This window comes from Anser brachyrhynchus (genome assembly GCF_964034855.1).
Source record: "Anser brachyrhynchus genome assembly, chromosome: 5".
NCBI classification, from domain to species: Eukaryota; Metazoa; Chordata; class Aves; order Anseriformes; family Anatidae; genus Anser; species Anser brachyrhynchus.
The window spans coordinates 27570454-27584266 of record NC_137699.1 but is presented as its reverse complement, the minus strand read 5'-3'; the positions used below and the strand labels follow the sequence as shown (position 1 = coordinate 27584266).

The 13813-nt window shown below is 34.9% G+C and overlaps 1 protein-coding gene across 2 annotated transcripts in view; it reads right to left on the bottom strand.

Moving 5' to 3' along the window:
• EIF2AK4 (eukaryotic translation initiation factor 2 alpha kinase 4) overlaps positions 1 to 13813 on the bottom strand; it is a 38593-nt gene that overhangs the window by 2401 nt on the left and 22379 nt on the right. The window contains exons 23-37 of one of the 2 annotated variants that reach the window (XM_080595281.1): positions 12846 to 12967; positions 11657 to 11706; positions 11398 to 11566; positions 10708 to 10824; positions 9910 to 9975; positions 9229 to 9399; positions 8533 to 8607; positions 8305 to 8412; positions 7482 to 7610; positions 6369 to 6455; positions 5100 to 5212; positions 3450 to 3508; positions 2219 to 2316; positions 943 to 1011; positions 471 to 515 (exon numbers count right to left, since the gene is read on the bottom strand). In XM_080595281.1, the coding sequence (XP_080451407.1) occupies positions 471 to 515; positions 943 to 1011; positions 2219 to 2316; positions 3450 to 3508; positions 5100 to 5212; positions 6369 to 6455; positions 7482 to 7610; positions 8305 to 8412; positions 8533 to 8607; positions 9229 to 9399; positions 9910 to 9975; positions 10708 to 10824; positions 11398 to 11566; positions 11657 to 11706; positions 12846 to 12967 (1478 nt within the window). Of the gene's footprint in view, positions 1 to 470; positions 516 to 942; positions 1012 to 2218; positions 2317 to 3449; positions 3509 to 5099; positions 5213 to 6368; positions 6456 to 7481; positions 7611 to 8304; positions 8413 to 8532; positions 8668 to 9228; positions 9400 to 9909; positions 9976 to 10707; positions 10825 to 11397; positions 11567 to 11656; positions 11707 to 12845; positions 12968 to 13813 lie in introns of both variants that reach the window. The other variant, XM_080595280.1, reaches the window with a different exon arrangement.

The window sequence follows — 13813 nt, the reverse complement described above, 5'->3', positions numbered from 1 at the left end:
AACAATCACGTAGCTTCTGAATTTTTAAAGGGGTCCATATAATACTTATGCATCCTCTATTTATCTCATCTTCACTAGGAAGAGATGCTTCATCTGCTGTACTCAAACCAATTGCCTCTATTTTGGGGTCCTCCTTCATTAACAGTTTCAGGAAACACCTTTGCTGAAACCACCCATTAAAGCTTACTGGTTTTGAAAAATGCACAGTGAGACTTAATTTCAGGTAACTTCTGGGAAAAATCCAGAGTTTTTGATTAGGACCTCCTATTGGCGTCTTCTGTAACTAGGGAATTTGACCAGAAGATTTTTCTAGCTTCATTCAAGCAATCTGAGTAAAAAGTCCTTTCAAGTTTTAACACTTCAGTGGGTAAATTTTACATTCAGCTTCATTAGGAACAACATTTATAATCTGTTGTTCAATTAAACTATAATACTTAATTGCTTACGTCTAATAATACTTAATTGCTTACCTCTAATAATAAGAAGTGTATCACAGTTTCTTTCGGCAGATCTACCTGCAAAAATATCATCAAGAAGTAAAATATTTAATAGTTCTTCTATCATTGGTTTGCCAACTGTAGATTAGTTGTACTAAAGGGAGTCACTTTTTGAATTCCAAGGAAGCATTTGTGCTGACAGCACTGGGAATATGGTAAGGTTTTAAGCATTTTAAATAAACTGTTCGTGACAGATTGCATTATGGAAAGTTCAGAATAGGCACAGGCAAATCGGAAATATTTCTTGAAAAGCATATGCCATTTAGAGTCCTCTGTGACGTGGTCAGCAAAGTCTAAAAGCCATGTGCAAAAGCTGTGTTGGCTTAAATGTAAGAGCAAATCTAGCAGGAAAGTGAGGCTATTGGTAGTAACGTGTTATAGGTAACAACTGCAACATCCCGTTCAATTACAAATCTGAGATGAAAGCTTTTGCCAAAATACTTACTGCTAAAATCTCTATCTCACTTGTTTTCTGTTGCAGGCTAGAAATGAATGTCTGAAGCCTTGTTTGTACCTGCCAACAAAAGATGGGCAAAAATAAAATACACCGCTTCTGTGACCCAGGCTGGAAACACTTGTTTTCTGTTTCATAGATAGGAGAACAGAAAAGGCTGATTCTAGCACAATTTGTACAAGACATCATATTTAAACTAAATTTCACATTTAATATAATTTTCAGTAACAAATCCACAACACACCTGGATGAGCAGACAGGAAGCAGACGGGCTGCACCACTCTTGCAGCAGTAATAAAGATTTGGTAATACTGGTATTGTGCTAAAGCAGACTGAACTGCATGTTACATTGTGAAGCCTCATGTATGTACTTAAAAAAGCTGCCTTTGTGGGCCTTAGATAACTTCTGAGAAGCAATGAGAACCTGGGACTGGATACATTGAATCATCTACAGCTGAGGAAGAATGGCTGATTTGAAAGCCATAGCAAAGCATGGCTTGTTCCACTTTTTGCAAGGCAAGCTATAACAGTTCTGCAAAGGTAACATTTAACAGAAATAGTTGTAGCCTTGCATTAAAATTGTCTTTTGTACCCTGGAAAGATGCTTGTATTAAAAAACTGAAAGCAGCAAGCCTGTTTAGCTCAAAGCTCAAACAATAGCACCCACTTCTTTATTTGGGTTCCAAGAAGTATTTATAGGGGTCATTTTTGTGACCCTGAAAAGGGGATAAGATTACAGTTCTGTTTTAATATGTACTCTAAATATCTTAAAGCCACTAACCCTAAATAAGCAAACTGACATTTGCTTCTACAGTATCAGTTCATCTTTCTACATTACTATAACTACTGTATTTTGGGCGGTTTTGTTTTTTAAATTTGCATTTTTTTTCCTTAGTTCTTTAGTTTGTGGCAAGATAATGAAATGTATGTGTTACAAATATACCGCAAATTAAAACTATGCTGAACTTGCACCTTTAGCATGCAAGTATTTATAAAAAGTGGCAAATTGCAGAACCATCTTTCCTACTAGAGTAAGATTTCTAATATATGATCATGGCTGAGCCACAGCAATGTCACAGGTAACCCCCAAGATCCTAAATATATTTTTTTTCAAAAACTCTTGACTTCAACTGTTTGTGTTATTTATAGTCTATTTTACAAATACGAACAAACAGGATGCATTTGTCTAAGGTGATAATGAAAATATAAATTCTGACGTTCCTTAAGTTCTAATGATTACTTCTTAATACTTATTGGATGTGTGTACCTGAACTTCTTGACGCCGCCTGGCACTGGCAGATAATTTTTCAGGAGCTATAACACTAACTTTAGGCACTGCAAGAGTTCCATGAGATTCAAACACGCCTAAAATGCAAACATACAGTTTTAGATTATATTCCTTTTTACAAAAAGTAGCAAGAAACAGAAAAAATCACAAATATTAATATGCTTAGTATTTACTGTAGTATTCAAAAAGGTGGTAAAAAATACAGTCAAGTAGATAGGATCATGAAATGTGCATGTAAATTCTCAAAATGCACACCTATGACTCTGAAAGACTTCCTAGGTATAAAAAAAATGGTATTTTACATCAGCATTCCCTGAAACTAATAACAAGTTTCAAGTGACTTACAGAATTTACAAAAGAATGTAGTAGACATAATATCAAAAAAGAAAAGCTACTACAAGATTGAGGCAACTACTTAATGCTCTGTCCCTTAGAAAAGTCGATGACAAAACAAATACCATACCCATAAGCTTCCCCAAACAGTAGCAATTAAAATGTGAAATGGTTTATTTTGAAATCCAAATCGACACTTCAGGTAATCACAAAAAAACCAAAAACAACACCAAAACCACAAAGTTAAGCATGGCAGTGTTCCTGACTTTCAGGCAAGAAAAAAAAAGCATTTGTTTAAAAACAAACAAACTCAGACACTAAACAAGTACTTACTGAAATACTGAAGTAATTATCAAAATGTCAAACTATAAGAAGTACTTAATATTATTTATTTTTTAAACACAAACTTCTATTTTCAGGCTAAGCAGTGCAAATAAGTATCTATAAATGCACAGGTATTTTCACGTGAAGAAGAAAAATCTTAGAACGGTAATTCAATGTGCATAAGTTAATGCAGTCACAATCACAGGTTGACATTCATTTTTCATCAAGGTAACATTTATTTTCTTAGGTTAAAATGCTCATAGTTTTTGGCTTTTTCCCCCTTCTCACTCGCTGTGTCAATGAATGCTTATATCAGGCATGTTCTGTCTGTTGGTTTGAGCAGTTATTACTTTGGAGAAAATTTCAGTTTTAGATCGTGAGAAACAAAATCTGAGAATGGGGGGAAATGTCTCTAACCAGACGTGCTGCTAGAAAACACTTTCCTACGCTGACCTTGGTAATACTTTTAAAAATTATGTTACCGCAAGATTTTCTTACAAAACTTGTTTTAAACAGAAAGAGAAATCATTTTGTATGTTCAATAACTAAATACCTGAAATATTAGCAAATGATCCCTTTTGATTTGGTGTTGAGAGATTATCTGACGTTTCTCTAAAAATAAACAAAGACAGTTAGGGAAGCAAATTAACAATAACAAAGACATGTGTAATACACATGGTTCCAGACTACCATACAAATATACTTATTTTAATCCAACAGATAAATCTGTGTTCTATTCTGGAACAGACAGGATATCCTACAACTTACATTACTGAGGTACTAGGTACAGCAAACGACACAAGCAATTGTATTGGTATTGTATTGGACTACTGCGGACCAGCAGTCCAGCAATCTTTGGGTTTCCTTTGGATACAAAAAACTGCGCTCCCCATCATTCAAGAGTGATTTTAATCCTAATACCAGAATATATTATGAGAATATTGTCTTTATATTACTAATTTAATCTACAATGTATAGATTTCTGAGAGATGATACTAAAGTGTCAAAGTAATACTTGAGATCACACAAATCAAAAGAAACTTTCAATTATTTGGATCCATTTACTTTCCACATTCAGGATTCATTAGGAGAAAAATTTGCCAGTGTTATTATGATCATAATTATTTCATTTCTCTGTTTAGAATTACCAATTTTTTTCCCTTTTATGTTCTGTTCTCAGGATTTAGATATAAGATAACTTTTAGAAAGTATGCCTTTCTTTCACAACTTCTAATGGATCCTTGTAGATCTGTCACAAAACACATGAGGATAAGGTTAGTTGCAAAGTTAAATGCTAAGACTGGCAGAGGCCAGATAAAGGAGAATTCAGAGGTGGGTCTCAAGAGGTATCACCCACTTGTATACACTACGTTTGAGTTAAGCCTTTCCCAGCTTAAATGTTTCCTCTACTGTTAAGTCTATTCAGAAACATGGGTATCAAATCTGTTGGTTTCTTCCTACAACCTAGAATTCAGGAACTGTCTGTTCCTGCTGCCACTACATACATATATATGTACACACACAATGCAGATACATAAACATGTATAGATGTGTGTGTACTTATATATTTTATAAGGTATATATGAAAGAGTAACAGCTGTACTGTTTAAGCGCACCAGTGTGGCTGTAGTAGCCATTCCTGTGATTTCTGTGCTAAGTTCTATTTGGCACAGTAAACAGTAATTTTAACAGACATAGGGTGCTGCTGTGTGCCCCAAGTCTTTGGCTAGGTGTTACTGTCACTTGGGCCAGCCACAGCGTGCGGGAGTCACACCTTCATTTTTACCACATCAGCACTGCCTCAGAATGAAAGGGACCTGCCGCTTTCATCCTTCAATTACATGGTGTGTGAATGTAAATGACTTCTGTTCAGTAACGGGGACTTGCAGGCAGTCCTGCCATACGAACAGTACTGCTGTTCTAGTAGCATTCCAGCTGGATGACCACACGGTCTTCTAATTTTTGAAGCTCTAAGGATGTTTGAATATAACAGCTGCTAGGAAAGTCAATCTCTTAACCTTAATGAAATTCTATAACCAAGCTTTTTGCTTTCTTTTCCCCTCAAAAGGAACTCAGCAAAGTTCTTGTTCCTTATTGAATAAAATCGAGGTTTAACTGGGCATATCTTAAAAATTATTTCATTTAAAGAACAACCATTCGTGTCTAATTTTGACTATTCGTGTACACGTGTTTTGCTACTTACCTACTACATCTTTCATCACAGATTTTAGTTTTCATTTTCTGGATCAGGTGATCTAATAAGTCAGATTCAAAAATCCTTTTCTCCGTCTGTCTGTCTTTCTCAAAGGATTTCACCTATGATGTATTTCAGTGATTCTTAAGATTGTTGATTCTTAAAATGGCATATAAATAAACTTCTCAAATTTAATCAAAACCAAACTGGATTATTCACCCATTAAAGGTGAAGCAGTCAAGGGATGAAACTGTCATCATTACCAATCAATCACTGACAGTTAAATCTTTGATCTTATATATTTTTTTTCCAACCAATTTCCTCCGCATTCCCAAAGCTTGAACTATCTTGTCCACTTGTATCTAATATGTGATAAATAATATTTAACCAATTGGTTCTTAGGTGCAAATACTGTATTAATAAAAGCATATTTGGTTTGGGGCTTTTTTTATTTTTAGTTAAGGAGTTATGTTAGAATTAGGCTCTCCTTGCAGTTTGCAAAGATTACACTCAAACATTCAAAACTTAAAATATCTGCTCCATCTTTACTGGAAAGAGATTAACCAGTCAACAGCATTCATCTCATTAGTGTGTTCTTTGCTGATTTTGCTTCAATAAAGTCATATTTAAAATAACACTCTGTAATAGTCCTGGAGAACAAAAACACATATCTCATTCTCATAATCAAAATCTACCTCTTCATATAGTTATTGCACTTATTTGCTCTCTCTGTTGCAATGAGAAGGCAAGTGATTAACAAGTTAAGTAAAAATTATTTTAGTAACTCACATTAACTAGATGACATGGCCATGCCATCTCCTGTCAAATTATTATTTTTTTCCATCAAAGAATGAATTTTAATTAAAAGAAAAAAGATCTTTTTTTTTTTTTCCAAATGATCCAGAATCAAAGATATTGTAAAACTTTTGACTTCTAAGAAGGTACCAAAACTAGAGGCTGCAGAACAGATATAGTACAGAAGGTGATAGGTAATTCAGGTTTTAACACAGTTCTATCTTTCTGTCTTAACCTTAACTCACAGAGAACAGCGTGGTTCAGACTCTTTGCATGTTTGAACAACAGTATAGTGAGGAATAATAAGCTGGCTTTTTCAGAAGAACTTTCTGGTACTTAACAACCAAACCCATGTTTACCTGAATTCCATCTACTTAAATGTTTTACAGAAAATACCAATGTTCATGATCTTAAAAAAATAAAAAATGTAAAACAGACTATCAATCTGAAATAGCACTGAACATCCTCGGCTACCATGCTTACCTTAACGTGACTTCCTTCCTTATCTGACACAAGAGCCACATATGTAATCCCAGAGCATCGGCAATATTCCTGCAGTTCCTCCTGGGACTGAAATGGGAAGATGGGAAGGAGAATGGAATGCAAATTTGACAGATTATAAAATGATCACTTAAGTAATCAAAGTCTCCTGTCTTCAATTAGAAAAACTCAATATGCAGCAGTTACACTGAATATAAATGCTTCTGAGTGAGGAAAGCTTTATTAACAAGTCCAGGAGCTGAAACTTCATCTTGGATTCATATGTTCACCCAACGTTCCTTAAAAATTGAAATGGAAGTCTACACTCGGCAGTCTGAATTCCTAAGCCCTGTAGTCCTAGTTCCCATGTGGAAAGACTATCTATCTGGATCCACTTTATGGGCAAGACATGCTCAGCAGCACAGCCACTGTCCTAGCTACAGTAGACTACTGCTTCCTCCTTGCCAGCTGTCCTCACAAAAGAAGCACAAGTAAAGCAGGACACGTGAAATGCAGTTGAGCCTCCCATCAGCATGGATAAAGGTGCAAGAACAGTCTGCAGAGCACAGCTGCCCTCAGTGTAGACTTAGCCTGTCATGCACTTCAACACATTCAGAAGATTCTTTGAACCAAGAAGATCTATGAAGAATCTGTGAAGGGTCTGTGAAGAAGGTCTATGGATTTGCTCTGCTGGCATCTTCATCTCACCTCCTTTATTACCTTCACTGGTACAAAACATAATTCTGCCTTGAAGCATCCTCACTTCACTTAAAATGAGGCCGCTTAGCCCTGATTTGACTTATGTGACTTCTCCCCCTTGATTTCAATAGGCCTTGGATTCTGCACTCAGGGTTTAAAATGGGGAAGCTCACTTAACTCCTCTGTGCTCTGAGATGCACATAAAAGATCCTCCAACACATTTTTAAAGGCTCTAGTAGCTAGAGAGGAAGAGCACTGCAAGGCCAGTGAGACCTTCTTAACATTACTGTATCTAAGTCGCACTCTGCATTCTCAGTTTTATGAGTCTGTGATTCAAAAAAAATAATGAAGAAGGATGGTCTCGGTCTGTGTTAATCTTAGAGTAGAGCAATATACACACGTAGAAAGAAATTCTACCTGGGACCAGTCGTACATTATTTCAGCTGGAATTCCTGCAGTCCAGAGTTTCTGAACAATATTGATAGCTCTACCCATGGACATCTGACCAACACTTACAACCAGCAGGTCACATGAACTGACAGAAATCTGAAGGAAAAGTGAAAACAAGGGGGACAATAGTAACCACCAGACCACCTTTTTACCTTCATAAGGCAGTTACAGTAACAAAGAAGGATATATATACTAACATTGTTCAGAATGCATCAACCTGAAAAGAGGGGTCAGATTACCTCTTTTTAGAGCCACCATACTCCTAAGCATGTTTAAAAGGTGCTGAAGCTTAATCTTTGACAAAAGGCAACTGCACGTCCTGCCAAGCATGCTAGCCACTTCCGTTCTTTCTTCTCATTAAACTTAGCAATGTTAATTTATTCTTATAAATAAAAGTTAGTAAAGTACATATTCCACAACCAAACAAAACTGTGACATATACAGTCCATTTCCTTAAGGTTCCTTCCTTGTAGGGGCAAAGTAACAATAGCTAAATATCAACAGTTGTAATTTTTCATCTGAAACAATGCTCAGACTGAGAAAAGTGTCTCATTTGAATTAAAAATCAAAGGGTATAATCCTGAACATCCGCTGTTCCCCGTACTTTATTAAATAATGCTATGTAGAGAGACACAGAAAAAACAAGTCATCTTGATGTCTTCTATTTTAGTATGGTATTTTGGAACACATCTGAATCCGTTATTTTTTGCCTATCTGTGGTTACAACTAGGTTACTGAGCAGTCAGGAGTAAGCAAGCAAACAACCGCACCTCCCCGAAACCAAACTTACAGAATCCTCCACACTGGAAACAGCAGCAGTTATTTTGTCTATAGCTATGCTGACTCCAACAGCCGAAGGAACTGGTCCTACCGTCTGTGGCCCTCTAAATTGTGGAATCTCAAAACAAGACATAAACAAAATAGAAGAACCAAATAGTTATGTTTGGAAAATGTCAAAAAGATTTTTCATCTTTTTCACCTTCTTTTCATCTAAATTCATTAAAAGACGTGCACGTACCAGATGATCATATCTGCCCCCTGCAGCAAGAATTTCAGGCACAGTTCTTTGTCTTCTTTTGATGTATGCTATAAACTGAAAGATAATACCATTGTGTTGCTGTATTTTGTAAACTAGTCCCAGATTTATAGAAACCTGTAAAAATAAAAATGAGTAAATGAACAAGTCCTGTACCAATATTACTGGTTAACGTAATTCATTTGCTTTTAGCAGCATGTATTGACAACACTGTTCTCACATTAGGAAGACATATGGAAACGCTATCTCCAAAAGCTTAAAATCCAATTAAAAGTAAGGAAATAATGCTTTAAGCTTAATGCATCACAACAGAATTGTAACACAAACTCCAAACAGCAAGCCTCAAGGAAGGTGGAAGGGGATGCCTTCAGTTATCAGCTTCCTACATTTTAAAAATATTTGCAGTTTATTTCAAAATTTAAAATTTCTTTATGCTCTGGGTAATGACTTCAGTCTTTGCTGGGAAGAAAATCTGTGTGCAGTTAAGACAGAAATCAATCCAGAGACTTATTCTTAAAATGCCTCTCTCAAAATCAATGCCAGTATTATTACTTGTCATCAAAAGGTATTTTGGTGTGCTTTTTCTACTCTAACATATCATTAGTTTGTTTCATGACAAATTGCATGGCCCAGTAGCCTACAAAACAACAAACTTATTAGCAGAGCGTTTTTACAAACCTGAAGTTTTATTCCAAGTTGCTTTAACAGAGCAATTATTTCCTCTAGATCCTTCATGCCATGCTTCAACAGCTGAGTCACACCTGGCTTTTGTTTTATTGTTGTGTTTAAAAATGGAAATACATTACTTGCTTCTCCCTTCTGCTCAATGAATTTGTAGAGTCGAGAAAGCTAAAAACAAAAATCAAATAACAATATAGATAGCATGACTGACAGTGCTTGTAACAGGTCACGTTTATAAAAATATGCACATTTGTCTGTGTGAGTGAAGTATCGGCCTTTTTTTCCGCCTCGTTTCTCCTAGCAACCTATCAGAGCATCCAGAAGTCAACCTTAACTCTCTTGAGGCAGATCTGCCAACAATTGCAGACATTTTTTTTAACAGTTTCTTTCAATTTCTTTTACTAAATACCACTCTGTACAGTGTTCCAGTTACCCTTTCACTCTTTTCATAATACAAAACACATTTAAGAGAAGACAGATGCATGGAAAGTAGCAATATTGTCTTCAAGAGAGAACTGAGAAAAAAAATCAGAGTACTTCCAAAGAGACTAATCTATTTTGGACAGTAGATATAACAGCTGATTCCTCTCACTCTACTTGAGTAAATTTCAAAGTCAATATAATATTCTGGCTTATGGCAAGTTTCAAGGAATTTAACATTGAATTAAAATTACTTACACTATTTGATGAGAGAGAGAGGTTACAGAATTTGGCTTCTACTTCTCTTTTAGTTAGCTTTTCAGTCTGCAGGAGAAACAGATGCAAACATATTCAAAACAACTGGGTTACAACAAACATTATTAGTGCTGAGAAGAATTAAAACACAACTTTCCAGTTCTTTTAATTTAAGGTTGTATTTACAAACTTCAATCATACTGTAAAAGAGTGAAAATGATAAATAACACACTTTCCACTTATCTCTTAGCAAGGTCATATTGAGCTTGGTTCAAGAAACATACAGAAGTAAAAGCTACCAACTTTTGTTGAAAAGCACTTCTGCATAAGTGAATACAAGAATGTTTATGCAAATTAATATAAAACCCAAAAGAATAAAATTGAAAAATTAAAGAATAAAAGAAAAGAATTAAGAAATATACATTTTGTGGGGATTTAAACTCTAACTTAATTATTCGAATGAATTTAACCTATTTTCTCTGCATGGTGGAAAAGACCAAAATGTTACTAATATACATTTTGAAGTTTTTACTGAATGGCCTACCAGTTCTTAACTATACAGGTGAATAATTCTCTCATAAATATAAATTTTAAATTTATCTTAAAACACTCCAATCCAGAAGTAACAGAAAAGTTATTAATCTAATTTTACAGTCCAAAGATAGTGAGCCATTTTAAGTATCAAAAAGATGTTCCATTTTATGCTGGCAATGCTCTGTTCCTCATTTTTAGAAATTGCTCCACAAAATAAGATACCCTAAGTGATGACTACAAAGATTAGTTTAATATCCAATATCTTACCACAGCATCATATAGAATGATGTAAACTTGATTGAGTTTATCCTCTGGTATCCCACAATGCAAAAGTATAGCTTTCAGTAAGGAAGTATGGTTCAAGTAAATACTGTAATTTCTTTCCTAACAAAGCGGAAAAAAAGAAAAAGAGAGAGAGAGAGAAAGAAAGGAAGAAACAATCAAACAAAAACGTTTTATTAGCACTCTAATTTGCTTAAAAAAAAAAACAAAACACAACAAATCCACCACAAACACCCCTAAATGCATGCCAACAAAGATGTTTCTTAAACCTTTAATAACTTCTCCCATTGTTCAAAAGTAACTCCAGATTTCTTCCATCACCTTACCTTCCATTTATAAATAAAGAATGGCAAGGTCTTTCCCATTCTACAGTAGTCACTTGCCTGACAGAAGACAGGCATTATTTCAATGGCATTGTAAGGATTCAATTAGTATTTATGATACATACAAACCTTTGCTTCATTTTAAGTTTACCTACAAAACACATTTTTATTTAAATGACAATGCTCTATACCTGACTATTGACAAAATTTGTGATCACAAAGTTCTATACTCATTAGAGGACCTATCCTTTTTGAACACAATAGATTGAATATTTACTTAATTAAAATTTTAGGATGGAAAAAGAGCAAAAAATATTAAAAAAAAATCAAAAAGTATTATTAGAAAATCTACCTGTAGTACTGGAAACTCTTGAATGATTTCTGAAATGGCATAAATTGTTTCTGCTATAGGCAAAAAACTATTTCCAGTAGATGTAATAATGTCAAATGCACATTCTAGAAGTTCTTTGGGATGACAGCGGTCTAACTTCCGAGGTCTGAAAACTCGCTCTATACAGTATCTAAAAGAAACATTGAAGAACAAATCAGCATCTTCAGTGTTCACTGTCATAAAGCAGTACATCTGTGCAAACTGTCTTTAAGTCCCTTACCTTTTCAAGTTTGATATGTTGTTTCTAGCTACAAATCTTGCAAAAGGAATCTGAAAAACAGAATACATAAAAATTGTGGAAACAAAACCTTCAGTCTGGCTCTGTTCTTAAACTGGAGATTAATTACTACCACGTAGTCAACACTTCTATTCTCATGTGTGATAATGCCTTAAATATTTGCCAAAGCCAAATAAGATCAATCCTCTTTGTGACAAGCCTTAAAAAAAGGCAAACCAAAAAAAAAAAAAAAAGTTCCCTAATAGCTTGGAGAAGGAAACAAGGACCTTTCTTAAGTACCCTAATGAATGCAAAATGCATCATCATAAACTATGAGCCTATTGAAACGTACTAGCAAGTATTTTGTCATTTAGATAAAGATATAAAGGAGTATTTGTTTAACAAAACTTTGGCCAACACATTTTCCAAAACAAGCAAGGCCAACAGAAAGATCAATGTTGTAGATCCCACACAAGTCCTTAGCTGTGAATCACACTGTATATATAGCTTGACGTTATAAATGCAAAGGAAGGGTGAGTCACATTGACCTTAAGTTAATAATACGGAATATAAAAGGTCAGGTTCTTTAACTGTCAGTAATAAAACTTAAAGCATTTAGGCTTTAATTAAGTGCAAAGCAATTAACTACACCAACATTGCATTTAATTGGGTAGTACTGAATCACAGACACTAAAATTTCAACTGCACATACAATTCCTCTCCAGAGGAGAATGACCCTTTACAACATATGCTCAAGAGGAACATAAAACTTGGCAGAATGTTACATACATTCTCTAGAAAGACATATAAATAAGGGATAAGAATATTTTCACAGGTCATGGGAAAAGTCCTTTGTCTCATATATGTGCAAGAAAAAAAATAAAAGCAGCAGTGACATCTACCACATTTATAATATGGCAATATTTTCACCCATGGTTAAAAAAAAAAAAAAAAAAGGAAGGAAGAAGAAAAGAAAAAAACCTATTTCTTTTAACAGTTCCAGCTGTGAAAACCAGGAGGATTGGTTTTCTGAGCACTAAGAAAAACACAACAGACACTGAAAGACAGACTGCTTCAGCAGTCAGAGGAAGTATACACATAAACCAAATTCATGACCAGTAAATCAAAGGTATTGACAAACACCACAGCACTCTTCAAACCCAGCTTTGCCTGCAGGGAAGATACTACTTACTCTGAGGTCATAAGGAAGCATAACAAGCATCCCACTGTGATCCATGAAATATGAAGCTTCGTTATGTTCGTACAGTTTTTTATTTCTAGGCATGAGCAGAGGAGTATGCAGCTTGATGGCTCCTACACAAAAATAGTAAAATACTGTTATCTCCCATTTCAAAATTAACATCTGCTTTTTACAAGTTTATATCATACCCTGCAAGGCTGCTTAATCTCTACCAATGCTTTTAAAAAACTGCATTATTTTAAACATCCTTAAATGGTGGAAGAGGAAAGTCTATGAAAGAAACCCATTGAACAAACTCTGATATTCTGTCTTCCACCGTTCTTGGAATCAACAGGCAGCCCTCAAATAAACAGAGAAGTGCCAATTCCACAGCCCCTGCAGAATCCTCACCTTGCCCTCCCTCTTTAAACACCGCTTTTCAGAAAAACATGCACATGGAACAAATTAAAAACTCTACAGATAGTGGTAGTACTGTTTTGGTCTAGAGGCACTTCTGTAGGGAACAAATATTGTTCAAAAATGTATCCCATTTCTCCAAAAATTGCCTCGAATGTTTGTGGTTCACTTTAAAATCCTCATTAAATACCTTTTTTTTAAATTATTATTATATTTTGCAACCATCTATCTGTACGAATCTAATCCTCAAAGGAAACTCCACTATAAACAATAGAATCACTAATCATTGAAAAAATACCTTCTTGTTTTAAATTCTTTACTGACTCTCAGACAGCTACTTTATTATTGACGCTTTACCAAAATCTTCAACTAGATTTCAACACAAGCATTAAACCAAACCAACCAACCAGAAAGAGCCCCAAATATAAGGAAATACTTCTAATCATTGCAGATAGAGATAAAAACTAATGGAAAACATACTTCCCCCCCAAAAAAAGTCTTTTTCTAAAAGACTGAAAAAAAAAAATCTCCAAACTGCTGACAAGTGCTTTCCGAAGTTTGGC